Source organism: Pristis pectinata, chromosome 8 (genome assembly GCF_009764475.1).
Source record: "Pristis pectinata isolate sPriPec2 chromosome 8, sPriPec2.1.pri, whole genome shotgun sequence".
Lineage (NCBI taxonomy): Eukaryota > Metazoa > Chordata > Chondrichthyes > Rhinopristiformes > Pristidae > Pristis > Pristis pectinata.
Genome location: NC_067412.1, coordinates 22139860 through 22155316, shown reverse-complemented (window position 1 = coordinate 22155316; position 15457 = coordinate 22139860). Strand labels below are relative to the sequence as shown.

Below are 15457 nucleotides of genomic sequence, written 5' to 3'. Positions count from 1 at the left end.
TAATGTACCACTTTGAGGCTGCAATTCCTCTCATGTCTGACTGATACTTGGCATAATTTTGTTTATTTCATTGCATCAGCAGCCTTACCTCAGAATAATGTTAATTTGTGGATAATGCAGAATTTACAAATGGTTTGCACATGTAAAACTCTTATGATACATACTCCAGAAATCATAATTTAAAATAGCTTAAAATCTACTCTTGAACTATACCACACACATTTCCTACACTGACTTTGTTTATTTAACCAAGATTCTATGATGATGATCTAGGTGATCAATGCTTTGTTCCTTACATATTGGAAAGTAATTCACATACGTCTTATTTATTGAACGTTAAAAACTGTAACAATTGGTATGAAACTGACTGTATTACAGATTGTGCAGATACAGAAAGCAGCTTTATCTCTTTCAGGAGAATTTGCGCAATAAATGGGATTTCAGATCAGGAGAATGGGATATGAAACCCTTGCTCCTCTCTCTTACTTCCCTCACACCCACCACATCCCACCAAAGAAATGTTTTTGAATTTATAGTTTTGCATAAATCCATGAGCTCAACTCGTATTGAATTCCTCTAAATTTTTTTTGTATCTTCAAATTCTCTCAAAACTTCTGGCAGGTAAATAAGAATGTTGTTTCCTGATTAAAGCTCAATGCTGTAGTATATTTGGATATATATCCTGATTTTCAGCATCTCGTTTCATGAAGGTGCTGAATGCTGATAGACAAGGTTCCACAAGGAGCCAGATGATGAGAGATTCAAATCTTTCTTCATGTGTTTTTGAGCTTTGACTCATGTGTCAATACATTATTCAAACTTCAGGAGCTTCAAAACCCATCAGTATCAGTATCCTCATGAGAGGTTCACAAACGTATATTCTCCTAAGAAGGTCAGCATTAATTGGAAAGATTCTGACTCTCAGCAGATTGCCAGTGTGAAAAAAATATAATATAATCAACCTGCAGCATGATGTGGAAGAAATGACTGCAACTGAGAAACTGTTCTTTTTTTTAGCATTATTGCTATATTCAATGTCAGTAAATCTCCTTTTTCTTTCGAGAATAGAATAATAAATGTTGTCCTAAATAGTGGGACTTCTAGGGATTTTAGCATGTCATAACATTTCAGGACAAAGCATAGCATTGAATTATAAACTATTCTACCTAAAAATACAACAAGTGATGTTGTTCTAACATTTAAGTAACCAATCCACACCTCATGTTTACATTGACTACCTAACCTATCACCTCAACATCTATGAAAAGGTGTGGGTGTGACTAAGGTGGGTTCAATTCCTGATTCATTTATTTTATCTGACCCTTCTCCAACCCAGCCATTTTTTGAAAGCTAAGATTTAGCCCTAAGTCTTTGTATAAAGGTTTAAATGTCTGATGGATACACATTTTCTTCTTTACAAAAAAGGGAGCCTTTCTTTAAAAATCAGGAAATACAAGTCCAAGAAGGTTATGGTATAGGGAAAGACCATTCACCCTATTGTGTGCCAACTGACCTATTTGGCTTAGTCTTGCACTCCAGCTCTTGATGCACAGCTTGCAGGTTGCGACACTGAAATGCACCTCCAATGATGAAAACACTCAGATGTGGAAAGAAAAACAGAGCCAATGTTTCTTCAGTCTTTCAAGATTTTCTGTTTTTATTTCAAATTTCCAAGCTCTGGGTTTTTTGATTGCCACTTCACATACAAGAGTCTTTTATTTGTGAGGTGGGTTTGTCATTCCTGGCCCTCATTACCCACAGATCTATCTTCTTATACTTCTAATAGTTCCTCTAAACTTATACATATTGGTTTTTGATCTCATTGCCATGGGAAATGGGTCATTCCTATCCATTCCATCCAAGTTGTACACAGCTCAATTAAATCTTGCTTTAGCCTCAACTTACCCCAAAGAAAACAAACTAATATATTCCAATCACAAGAGAGGATACAGAACTATACATAATGCTCTACCTGTGGTCCAGTTAATCATTCACATAGTTCCACAATATTTTGCCTGAACTTACCTCCTATACCTTGGTCGATCAAGGATAGTTTCCCAAGTGAACGGTTCCAGAAATAAGAAACTTCAGGTGCAAAGATAGAGTAGGGGATCTGCACAGAAGAAAGAAGAGCATATTTAATAGAAATTTGTCAGATTTAAAGGGGACAAACAGCACAGACTGGTGGAAACCAAGGCAGCGCCATCATCCTGAGGAGCCACTTCTCAGCAAAGACAAACAATAATAATGAAATTTGCCATTGCTTTCAGTGCGTAAGCATAAACCTTGGATTTCTGAGGCAAAGAATGTTTACAAGCAAGACCTCAAATCCAGCAAGCTCATGGTCTACCAGGCTGCAGTGACCCCTGCTATCCTGTATACTTCTGAATCATGGACAACCACAGCAGATACCTCAAAGCACCTAGGAGATGCACCAGTGTCTCCTCAATTTACTCAGGCAGGATAAGCAAACCAATGTCAGTGCCCTCTCCTACACCAACATCCCCAGCACTAAGGCCCTAATTACATTCAGTGGGCACTGATGGGCAGACTACATCTTTTGCATGTCAGACACCAAATTCTGGAAACACACACTCTGTTCCCAACTCCATCACAGCAAGAGATTACAAGGTGAACAGAGGAAACAATTCAAGGATATTCTTAAAGCCAAATGGAAAATGGAAACATCTCCACTGACTTGTGGGTGTCCCTGAACCACGATATCCAGTATGGAAAAATACCATTAGGGAGGCATTGAGAACCTTGAGTCTCTTCACTTGGAGCAGACAGAAGCCCAGCAGAAACAGTGGAAGGAGCATACCACCTGCCCAACTACCCACCTGGTCCGTAATGTACTCCTGCCCCACCTGTACCAGTCTACAGATCCTACATGGGTCCTATCAGGTATGTCATAAAACTAGACTGGAAACAAGTCATCCTCAACGCCGATACCTATAACATGATGGTAATCTACACTTCTATTTCAGTGTAGTAATGCCGAGCACACTCCAGTATTCATTGAGGGGTCAGCAGTGGAAAGGGCGAGCAGTTTCAAGTTCCTGGGCATAGCATCTCAGAGGATCTATCTTGGGCCCAACACATTGATGCAATCACGAAGAAGGCAGGATCAAAAGAGGCTGCCAGCTCCATCACGGGCACAACCCTCCCGGCTATTTAGGGTATCTTCAAGAGACAGTACCTCAAGAAGATGGCATCCGTCACTAAGGACCCTCACCATCCGAGACATGCCCCCTTCAAATCACTACCATAAGGGAGGAGTTACAGGAGCCTGAAGATCCACACTCAATGATTCAGAAACAGCTTCTCCCCCTCCACCATCAGATTTCTGAATGGTCCATGAACACAACCTCATTATTTCTCTTTTGCACTATTTATTTATATTTGTAACTTATATTAATGTTTATGTCTTGCAAAACAACAAGCGTCACGACATATGTCAGTGATAATAAACCTGATTCCGACTGAGAGTGGGAACTCTAGTTCGCGGCGCCGGTTGCAGGGGGGAAGCAGCGGACACACGGACGGAGAGGAGCAGGACCATTGGCAGCGGCGTCCATGAGGAGCGGTGAGGCGACAACTCAAACGGTTCAGCCTCGGCACCCGTGAGGTGTCGGGACTCGGTGCGGCGCCTTCCCCGGGGGAAATCACCGAGCGCCTTGTCGCTACGGTCGGGGTCTCGGCCGGTCGCCGAGGGAACGGCAGGATTTGGGGGGGGGGGGGGGAGTGTGGATATGCTAGTGAAACACAAAAATGTTCACAGTTACTTACAGTCTAACCCAAGCTCGACAGCCGTACAAACTACCACAGGGCAGGAACGGGTTGGGGCCGGATAGGGACGGGGTGTAATGTGATCCGGGACCTCAGACCAGACTGGACGGGACAGAACAGGTGATCCAGAGGGTCAGACCGGACCGGGATTGAGATCTCAGGAGAGGGACTGAAATAGTGGAGTCCCCGAATGGACTGGTGATCCGGTGAGCAGGACTGGACTGGAGATTTATTGTCCCAAATTGGACTGAAGATCCGGAGCGGATAGGACTGGATATCCCGAGGCCCAGGCTGGGCCGAGGCATGTCGTTCCAAACCGGTCTAGAGATCTGGAAGCGTGGACTTGAATGAAAGATTTGGAATGGACTGGAATAAAAACAGAAAGTGCTGGGAACGTTCAATAGGTCAGCTAGCAATATGTGTGGAGAGAAGCAAAAGCTTCAAGTTAGTAACCCTTCATCAGAAGTGGAGAATTGAAAAAGCAAGTGTGTTTTAATTTGCGAAGAGAACAGGCACTGTGATAAGGGGGAGTTCATTGTTGTCAGTGGTATGACGCTTTTGGTGCCGTCTAGTTTTAATAGTTGAATGTCGGCATTAGAGACAGAATTAAAAAAAACAAAAGAACAGGCAGGAACTGTGAGAGGCAGAACACAGCATTTAGTGGAAATCTGAATTAAATGAGAAGGCTGGAAATACCCAGAAGAACAGAGCATCTGTGGAGAGAGGAAAACTGGGTTAAAGTCAGTTGCATTGTAATTGGCTGGGACAAACAGGAAAAGCTGGTTATCTGAAAATGCTGAATTCAGTATTGAGTCGAGGATTATAATACCATGGTTAGATGGAAGGTTAAGGTGCTGTTCCGGACCTTATGTCGGACTTTGTAAGGACAGTGTAGGAGGCCAAAGATGGACAAGTAAGAGTGGGAATGGAATGGAGAATTAAAGCGACAGGCATTTTGGAGTTCTAGACTGAAGTGGTGATTTTGAGGATTTGAAGCCTAAATTAGGCTAGAATTGGCCAGAAACTTCAGACCCAGTTGAACTGGATTGAAGATCTGGAGACAAGACTGGATTGGACTAGAGAGCCTAAGACCCAAATTTGAATGGTCTGGAAACTCAGTCAGAAGTGGAATTCCAGAGATTTGGACACTTGGGTTGGAATGGACTAGAAATTTGGGGATTCAGACTGGGCTAGAGAACCAGAGGCCTGGCCTGGCCTCGGCTGGACTGCAATAGACTGGAGATCTAGAGGCCTGGACCAGACTGCTGGCCTAAATGAGTAACTTGCAGAATTTAAATTTATATAATTGTAGAGGCTTGGAACAAAAAGCTATTGTCTGTAATTGAGGCGGTTAAACTTCAGGGTTGTTACTACAAAGCCATCTGTTTAACTGCCCTTAAAAGTGGCTGAAATAGTCACTCATTAGAAAGCACAATTAATGTTTGTCAGTAATGCTGTCAATAACGCCCACATCTTGTGAACAAAATTAGAAAATATTGTTAATATGTGAAAATCCAGCAACAGGATAGGAATCCTAATATTTGTATCTGTGCTGCCCCATCAAGCTGCTGCTTAAGTTTTATCTGGAACCATGTGGATGAATCTGACCAGCCACACATCAGGGATTAATTTACAGCTGATGTGGCTAACTCCATATAGGCAACATCAGTTGGAGCTATCTATAACCAACATAATTTTATATGTGTCAGAGGCTGATGGGTGACCTGATAGAAGTATATAAAATTATGAGAGGCATGGTGGAAATGTCAAATACCAGGGGGAATAGGTTTAAGCTGAGAGGGGGAAAGTTTAAAGGAGATGTACAAGGCAAGTTTTTTATACAGAGAGTGGTAGGTACCTGGAATATGCTGCCAGGGAAAGTGGTAGAAGCTAATACAATAGTATTTTAAGTGACATTCAGACACATGAGCAAGCAGGGAATAGAAGGATAGAGACCATATGCAGACAGAGGGATTAGTTAGAATAGCATCGTTGTTAGCGCAGACATGGTGAGCTGAAGGGCCTGTTCCTGTATTGTTCTATTTTCTATTAACATCTGTGTATAGTCAGTATTCAGTAACTCCAGACATTAATTTTACAGAGTGGGAATTAAACAAGATACATGTGAAAATTGGGTAATTGCAGCAGTTGACTAAATGACAAAAACACTGGCATTGATAAATAGAAACAAAACTTTCACTTGTACCAAATAGGAACTAACTGCATCCCTGAATTTTTCAATCAAAAATGTACACCATGCTCCATGTAGAAATGTTGCTGATTCCCACCCCTGATTTTGCTCCTCAGCCAGGGAAAACATCATCTCTACAGCCGGACAGTTAAGTGCTGTGAAAATTTAGTAAATTTCAATGAGATGTTCTCTCATTCTTCTGGAATCTAGAGAATATACATCTATTCTACTGAATCTTCATTGAGAAAATATACCACTCCTGGAATTAGTCTGGTAAAAATCCACTGCACTCTCTCTAGGGCAAACTTGTTTTTCAGTAAAACTGTACCCAATACTCGTACAATTTCACAAAGGTCCCATATAATTGCAGTATGATATCTTTATTTTATAATCTCATCCTCTTGTAATAAAGCCCAAAATGCTTCATTTGCTTGTTGGCTTTCAATGACTTGGTGTATAAGAACCTTTTGGATATTAGCATTGCTCAATCTATCACCATTTTAAAATTGCCCTCCTTTTTGGTTTTGAGCACCGAAGTGGGTAACTTCACATTTTATGCCATTTGCTATGTTCTTGTCCACTCACTCAGCCTCTCTATATCCTCCTCACAATCCCATGTAATTTTGTATCATTAGCAAATTTGGAAATATAACATTTGGTCCCTTCAGCCAACTTATTGATGTAGTTAGTGAATAGCTGGGGACTAACTTCTAATCCACGTGGTACCCATTTAGTCACAGTTTACAAGCTGAGAAAGATCCATTTGTCCTCGCTCCTTGTTTTCTGTCCGATAATTATGTCAGTATATTACCTTGTGCTCTAACTTTGTTGACCAACCCCCTGCATGGGACTTAAAAATCTTCTGAAAATTCAAATACAAATTTGGTTCCTCCACACTTAATCTACTAATCATCCCCAGCAGATTATTCTAAAATGAGTTTCTTTTCAGAAATTCAAGCTGTCTCTGCTCAGTCTTCCCATTCTTTTCAAGATGCTGTTATTCTTCATTATAGATTCCAGAAATTTTCCCACTTCTGATGTTAGGTTAGAGTTGATAGTTCCCTGTCTTCTCTTTCCTTTTTTAAATAGTGAAATCACATTTGCTTTTTAAGTGGAAGACGTAGAATGTCAAACTGAAAAGTTGTATTTAATTTGTGTTCCCAACAACTTAACAATTCAACTTTGCAATATTTGACTTCATTACTAAAGCTTTATTTATCACAAGTACAAGATATGATGAAGTCAACTGTTTGATTAGTATACCAAGTAGCTAAGAATGGATTTGACCTGTATCGAATATTTAAACATATCTGTGCATAACTTGCCAAATCTATTCAAAATGCTCATTGGCTTTAAAATTAAATTGCAACTTAATTTTAACCTTGAAAATTAAATCCTTTGAAAATAGAATGGATGTTTTCATTAAGTTTTGTTTTGTCAGTTGTCAGATACTAGTTTGATACAATGTTTCCATGTTTATAGTGATTTGACATCCTGTCATGCTGAACCAGGCACAAGGAATGCATGGATTCAATTACATTCAGGAGTGACATAGTGCTTTCTGATGTCCATATATACACCCCAAACAGTAGCCACTTGATGGTGAGACTAAATGGAGATGGACAACCAGGTACTGTCTGAGAATAATGTAACATCTTATTTTTCATTACACTCACATTTGACTGTTTACTTGTGGGATTTTACTGAGGCAGATGAAACAACAAGAACAACATATGTGTATTGTGTCTCTAATGTCCTAAGGCACTTCATCAAGGAGTCCCAAGCAGTATCATCAAACTAAAATATGAGAATTGGGCATGAGCCAGAAAAAGATAGGATGGTGAAGAATAATGCCCACAGGTCAAAAGTTCTTTATGCAGGGCCAAAGCCTGGTGCTCTTAGCAGGACATTGCGTGAAAAACATGAGTGCAATCTGTAAATGCCTGCACTTTGGGGAAGCCTGCAATTCAGGCTAATGCCAGTGCTAACTGTCTGCTCAATGAGCTGAAGGAAAAGTAGGTGTAGACTCCTTGAGTGTGGAGTTTGGGTAACCTCCCTAAGGCAGCAGTGAGCATCAAACTATTATGTCACAGAGATCCGTAGCCTGGAATAGACCTTGGGCTTGGAACTTGAGTGACTGTGACCCTTGCAAAAAGAATTCAAGATACAAGGCAGGTTGTGTTTGAGGCCCTTGGACTTCACATAAGCCAATGTGGTCAAAGAATGCAGTTCAAATATTAGTCATTTAAATAGCACTGTTTCAGGAGGAGTGGGATCAGTGGAGGATGGTCATTCTGTAAATAAATTAGTAGTTATTTTTCAAAATCTTACTGCAGATGAATGTTGTTTGAGGCAGTTTTACACTTGAAAAACAGTGGAAGGGAGAATGAAAATCTAGCTGGAAAGCAACAGAGGTCAGAATCTGGAAAATGCAGAGATCAAGGAGGATCGTAGGGTTGGAAGAGATGGTGGAGTTGCGGTTGGTGTGAGATCATGAAAAGACTTGAAAACATATTCAGATATTATCTGAAAGGGAGCCAGTGGAGGTCATTCAACACAGGCACAATGGGTGTGCAAGGTTTAGAGAGAGAAGATGCAGATCGAGGTTTGAATGAACAATTATTTATATAGGGTAGAAGGTGGATAGAACATGGAAGGCCAAGGAGGAATGGTCAAGCTTTCACTTGCAAGCACGTGAGAGATTCAACAGCAAATAGACTGAGTCATTATTCAAGTTTGCCAATGACAAGAGCCTGAAGACCCACACCTAACAATTCAGAACAGCTTCTTCCCCTCTGCCATCAGATTTCTGAACTGTCCATGAACACTACCTTGTTATTCGTTTTTTAAACACTATTTATTTATTTTTGTAATTTGTAGTAATTTCATGTCTTTGCACTGTTCTGCTGCCGCAAAACAACAAATCTCACATTATATAAGTCAGTAATAATAAATCTGATTCTCAGAGCATATTATGATGAGGATATTTGGACTCTGCAACAGGATATAGATAGGTTGAGTGAGTGAGTGAAAACTTTACAAACGTAGTTTTATGTGGGAAAGTATGAGATCATGCACTTTGAGAGAAATCAAAAAGCAGACTATTATTTAAACAGAGAGAGATTGCAGATGAATGCAGTACAGAGGGATCTAGGTGTTCTGTGTATGAATTGAAAACAGTAAGTAGGTAGGTGCATCAAGTAGTTAGAAAGTCAAATGGGTATTGGCCTTTATTGCAATATGGTTGAAATTTAGAAATGGGGAAGTTTTGTTACAATTGTACAGGGTGTTGGTGAGAATAGACACCTGGAGTACTGTGCATACTATTGGTCCTCTTGTTTAAGGAAGGATAAAGTGCGTTGGAGGCAGCCCAGAAGAGGATCATTCGGCTAATTCCTGGGATGAGGGGGTTGTCTTATCACAAGCAGCTAAAGAAGTTGGATCTGAATTCTGATGAGCTTCGAAGGGTGTGGAGTGATCTTAAGAGTCTAAGGAGTCATGACTGGGCAGATATTGAATTTTCCCCCTAGTGGAAGAGCCTCAGATGAAGGGGTGTTGTTACAAGATAAGGGGATGGTCATTTAAAGCTGAAGTACAAAGGAATTCTTTCTCGCAGAGGGTGGTGAATCTCTGATATTCTCTACCCTGGAGGGTTGTGGAGTCTTAAGTCATTGGAGACATTTAAAGAGGAGGTAGATAAATATTTGAAAGTTCAGGGAATTGAGGGTTATGTGGAATTGGAACTGAAATGGAATTGAGGCCTGGAGCAGATCAGACATTGTCATATTGAATGGCAGGGCAGGCTTGAGGGGTGAGGTGGCCTAATCCTGCTCCTATTGTGTTTGTGTATGGCTGACTGATATTACAGCGTTGGAAATAGAGTCACAGAGGCACGCAGCACAGAAACAGGCCCTTCAGCCCAATTGGTCCATGCCAACCAACATTCCCATCTAAGCTAGTCCCATTTGCCCACAGTTAGCCCATATACCTCTAACCTTTCCTATCCATGTACCTGTCCAAGTGCCTTTTAAATGTTATTAATGTTAACCTGCCTCAACCACTTACTATGGCAGCTCGTTCCATATACCGACCACCCTCTGGGTGAAAAAGTTGCCCCTCAGGTTCCTATTAAATCTCTCTCCTTTCGCCCTAAAACCTATGTCCTCTAGTTCTTGATTCCCCAATCCTGGGAAAAAGACTGTGCATTCACCCTGTTTATGGCCCTCATGATTTTATACACCTCTATAAAATCATCCCTAATTCTTCTACACTTGAATGAATAAAGTCCCAACCTCCTAAACCTTTCTCCATAACTCAGTTCCTTGAGTCCCAGTAACATCCTCGTAAATCTCCTCTGCACTTTTTCCGGCTTAATGGCATCTTTCCTATAGCAGGATGACCAAAACTGAGCACAATATTCCAAAAGCAGCCTCACCAATGCTTTGTACGACTGCGACATAACATCCCAACTTTCATACTCAATGCTCTGACAGAAGGAGTGCATCACCTCAAAACTATCCACCCCCACCCACCATGTCAGGACTCTGCTGCACTGTCTGTGAAAGAGTCAGTGGTTCTGACATTAGCGTCATCCGTCACCTCAGAACCCACAAAACCAGAGTGGAAACGTCCTGGAACCCAAGGGACTGCCGAAGGAGGAGGAGATAAAGACAAAGACAGAAGAACAAGATAAGGGAGCATTAACTTTAAGGAGAGTTTGGACCAACTTGGATTGTTTTCTCTGGAGGGTCGGAGACTGAGGGACCTGATAGAAGTATATAAAATAATGAGAGGCATAGGTAGGGTAAATAGAGTATTTTTTCCCCCAAGATGGAATTGTCAAACACTAGAGGGAATAGCCTTGAGATGAGGGGGAAAAGTTTACACAGAGGGTGGCGGGTGCCTGGAATGCGCTGTCAGGGGAGGTGGTGGAAGTAGGTATGGTAGTAATGTCTAACAGGTATATGGACAGGGACATGAACAGACATGGAATAGAGGGATATTGGACCTTGTGCAGGAAGATGGGATTGGTTGGATTGGCACAGTCGGCACAGATATTGTGGGCCAAAGGGCGTGTTCCTGTGCTGTACTGTTCTATGTTCTATAAGAAGAAACCTGGTATTGCATGTTATTCCAGATTAGTAAGAAAAATGTTTATAACTTGTAGGATGTCCTTTGGATATTATACCAGCATGTCTAATTCAATATATGCTCAATTTTTGTTACCATCTCATATAACAATATTATTAAACTATTTCATAAATCTTAATGTATATTTTAAGTAATGTTTGCTATTCATTAATATTTATCCAAACAAAATATTGATATTGCAAAATTGTACTTTGCAATATTGCAGAATGCTTTTTAAAATGGTAACATGTCAAACATTAACATTACTAAAAGTACTTTAAATTCTTTTTAAATTCTGCAGTTTTTGTGTCAAAGTTCAAAATCCTACATACTGTTAATGCATACAGCAAAGGTGATTTGGAGCACTTAAGCAATGAAAAAACCAGAGATGATGATTTAATTAGCAGTGCTGATGTCAGTGAAAAGAAAGTTGACAAGAGAATGGAGGAAACATACACTGACATCCTGCTCGATGATGATGGTGATCTGGATGTTACTCGAAGATCTGATGGTGTTCTTCATTCTGATGAAAATGATCAATGGAGAGAGAAAGTATATCCCACAATAATAAGTAAAGGGGAAGAATTTTTCAGTGAGGAGTATGAGGAGGATTGCACTATTTGCAATGAGATCAGAATAGGTAAGTCAGTATAAATGGTATTTTGTGTGACATGAGGAAATTACATGATGGAATAAATTATGTATTTGAATTTTTAGATGTGTTATATTTCAATAAGACTGGTGGACCCTGTATTAATTGTGAATCTAGGTAAAATATATTTTTAATTGTCCAGTAAACGCTGGAGGGAAGTATTTGTTGTGGAATAACTAGCCTTATTAATATTTGTTGCAGGAAAAACAATTCACTAATTTCTTTGCCCTTTGGCTTTGTTATTTAAAATTAGTTGCAGGATTGCTTTTATAATATTACAGTTATTTTAGATTATTTGAGCCACAAATCTGAGCCTCTTCTGGGACAATAATATTAAAGGTTGCAAATTATCTATCACACTTTAGATAACCATCATAATTATCTAATGTAAATCACTGTATTCTGCTTGAAATTACAATAAATGAGGAAACTCTCCAGGAACATGGATTTTCTTTTTAAAAAGACATGATAAATCTAACCACAGTTAATAATATCTTAAAATTGTGTTAAAATCGGCCTTTAGAAGTTAGAAATCTCAATTACTGCAATTAAAAAGTGTGAAAAAGACAAAACCATTTTATCTCTTCAAAAATGACATAATATAGCATCATGTAATGATATGAGAGAACTGTAAAAACACTAGAAATTATGTAAAAATACCACCTATAACAAATAATAATGCATTATGGTTAAAGATAATTAATAGGAATCAAAACATCAAGTCATGTGCTGCAATTGGAATTTGATGTGTGGAAGTGTGAGGTCATGCACTTAAGTAAAAGAAATCAAAAGGCAGGTAGATTATTATCTAAATGGAGAGAGTCTGCATGTGAATGAAGTACAGGTGTTCTAGTGCATGAATCACAAAAAGCTAGGAGGCAGGTCCAACAAGTTGTTAAGAAGGCAAATAGCATTTTGGCTTTCATTGCAAAGGGATTGGAGTTTAAAAATAGGGAGGTTCAGAAGAATGAGTTCCTAAGGGACAACAAACAAGATGTTGGAAGAACTCAGTGGGTCAGGCAGCATCTTTGGAGGGAAATGGACAATCGATGTTTCGGGTTGTGACTCTTCATCTATACTGAAAAATAGAGAGGAGATAGCCAGTATAAAAAGGTGAAGGAAAAGGGTGGAGTAAGAGCTAGCAAGCACTAGGTGAATCCAGGTGATAGAGGTTGGGAAGTGATAGGTGGAGGCAACAAAAGGCTGCAGATGATGGAATCTGATAGGAGGCATAGGTGGAACATGGAATCAAATAAGGGGGATGGGGAGAGCAGATGGAACAGTGGGTTGAGAGGAACCATTGGAAGACACAGGTTGATGGGGGCTGGGGTGAGTGTAGGAGAAACTGGGTAGATCAGGAGGAGAGTGAAAAGGGACAGGGGAAGCAGTTTACTTGAAATTGGGAAATTCAATGTTCATGCCATTGGGTTCTAGACTACCCAAGTGGAATATAAAGTGCTGTACGGGAATATGCGGATAAAGAGAAATGGCACAGAAGAGCAGTTGAAGCCAACATAGATCAGCCATGATTGTATCAAATGGTGGACCAGACTTATTTTCTTGTGTTCTTGTGTTTTGGCAAATGGTATTGTTTTGCTGTGAATATTCAGTACCTTTAGATTGGCCTGAATGCATAATGTTTTCATTTTGGAATGGATATTCAGGTCAGACCGTCTTTCTTTTTTAATTGTTTAATGCGATAAGTAAATATATATTTGACTCAAAAAAAACTTAAATATTTATACTTAAATATTTATCTCTGTACAAAGCTTGCTTGCATATGCACTTCCTGTCAACACTTTGTATTGTAAATTTTGATAACCAATTAATACTGAGAATTACCAGTGTAAACTTAAGGTTAATTATATCCTTCTTCAGTAGGCATGCTGAGGTGGCACAGCAAGAAAAGCCTGAAGTGTGGCATTTATATAGGTAGTTTCCACTATAAATAAGCAACCAACATTTTTAATGGATGTTTAAAAATTAAAGTATAGACTGAAGTACATCTGAACACATGGTCCAGTTATTCCTTGCTCTTTGTACATTGCCTTGGCTAGCTGTGTGCACTTCACATGGGATTTACTAAGGTTAATTTAAAGGGCTGAGTTAAATTGGAGATGCATGTTCAGGAAATCGAGAAGTTCTTGTCAAAGCAGGCAGCATAACTTATCGGTGCTATTTCTAATCAAACTGAACTAATTTAAAGCATTGCTTATGAATTTCCCAAGCTATTATGTCAAACCAAAGGATGCACTGTTTATAGTGGTGGTAAAAGACAATGGCCCAAATCGGGAAGAGATAATGACTGCAGGCCAAATGCAGTGTAATATATCTATTAATCTTTGAGCAGAGTGATAAATTAAAACACTTGCAAAAATTTGTCATATTAATATATGTAGCTGTGGGTATTTCCCCTTTAAATGTTCTGTGACACATTTGAACACTGGACATCCCTTTTGTCCAAAATTGCTATGGTTTGAATGATGAAAAATACATCTGTTGTATATCTGATACTAACACAAGTTACAATAAGCCTGTCCTTGCTATTCCTTGCTATTGTATGGTCCTTATCAGTTCTACCAGTGATGAGCAAGGGCCTGACAGAGCAGGTTTCAAAAAAAAATTCTTGCCAAGATTTCAGGGTGAAGTCAGTATAATTAAATAATAACTATTATTCAATATGAAGGTCAGAACACTAACTTTATGAAGGTCATTAAAGTACCTGCTGATATTTTGTGTTCCTGGAGACTTTCCTTATGTATTGTTATTTTAAACAGAATACAGTGATTTACATCAAATAATTATAGTGGTCTGCTAAAGTGTGATAGACAGGAAACTGCCTACAGCGACATTTTGTGGGCAAAATTAATGATAGAAACTATATTTTGGGGAAATAGAGATGGTGATGGGTGGTGTTTGTTGAGAAGTACTGTCCGCTCCTGGATGGATATGAATGCTAATCAACCTTAATAGTGGAGCTGAGGATAGAAGACGGTGCAAGAAAAAATGCTGGTATGTGGCCAAGGATGAAGATGACTGCCCAGCACCCACCTTGAAAAACCCAATATTCAGAGCCAGTACCTTGGGTTGAGTATTTTCAAATGTGGGGGGAACCTAGAGAAGGCTTCAAAATCAATCCTCTGACTCATTAATACTAAGCTAGTAGTCAATACAATATTGCAATACAATAACTTGCACTGGATATCAACCCAATAGTTAAACGCCACGTTCTGGTGTCCATTTGCCAGGATGGTGCACGAACCCTTGTAGCCCTTGTTTACTTTCTGATCCAGATCAAGACCTTACCCATAAGCCAAAGCCTTAACCTTGTGCCCAATACTTACTTTTGGATAAAGTTGTAAACAAAAGGGCTACAAACATCAATTCTATCAGTTTCTTGCATAACATTTGCATAACCTGACAAAACCTCTTATTTCTGCCACTTCTGGTACTTTCAGTTATGCTTTCTAAGAACTGGAACTACCAACCACCATAACTAATTGGATGGAACCTTCCACAACTAATTTGAAAACCACTTATTGAGAATGTGATGCAGTGTTAAATGGGAGAACGTGGACTTTACTCTATTATTTGGGGGAATAGGGTACATATCAGGTAAATGCCCTTCACTCTTGAAAATTAAAGCTTCTTTAAAAAAAAGTTGATTCTTTGCCCACACAAGAAAGTGAAAACTA

At 39.5% G+C, this 15457-nt stretch overlaps 1 protein-coding gene across 3 annotated transcripts in view; it reads left to right on the top strand.

Moving 5' to 3' along the window:
- Positions 1-3472: 3472 nt before the first annotated feature.
- mettl22 (methyltransferase 22, Kin17 lysine) overlaps positions 3473-15457 on the top strand; it is a 41473-nt gene continuing 29488 nt past the window's right edge. For 2 of the 3 annotated variants that reach the window (XM_052021906.1, XM_052021902.1), the window contains exons 1-3: positions 3473-3586; positions 7463-7610; positions 11412-11750. In XM_052021906.1, coding sequence (XP_051877866.1) covers positions 7505-7610; positions 11412-11750 — 445 coding nt within the window. In that variant the 5' untranslated portion in view covers positions 3473-3586; positions 7463-7504. The remainder of the gene's footprint in view (positions 3587-7462; positions 7611-11411; positions 11751-15457) is intronic. The other variant, XM_052021905.1, reaches the window with a different exon arrangement.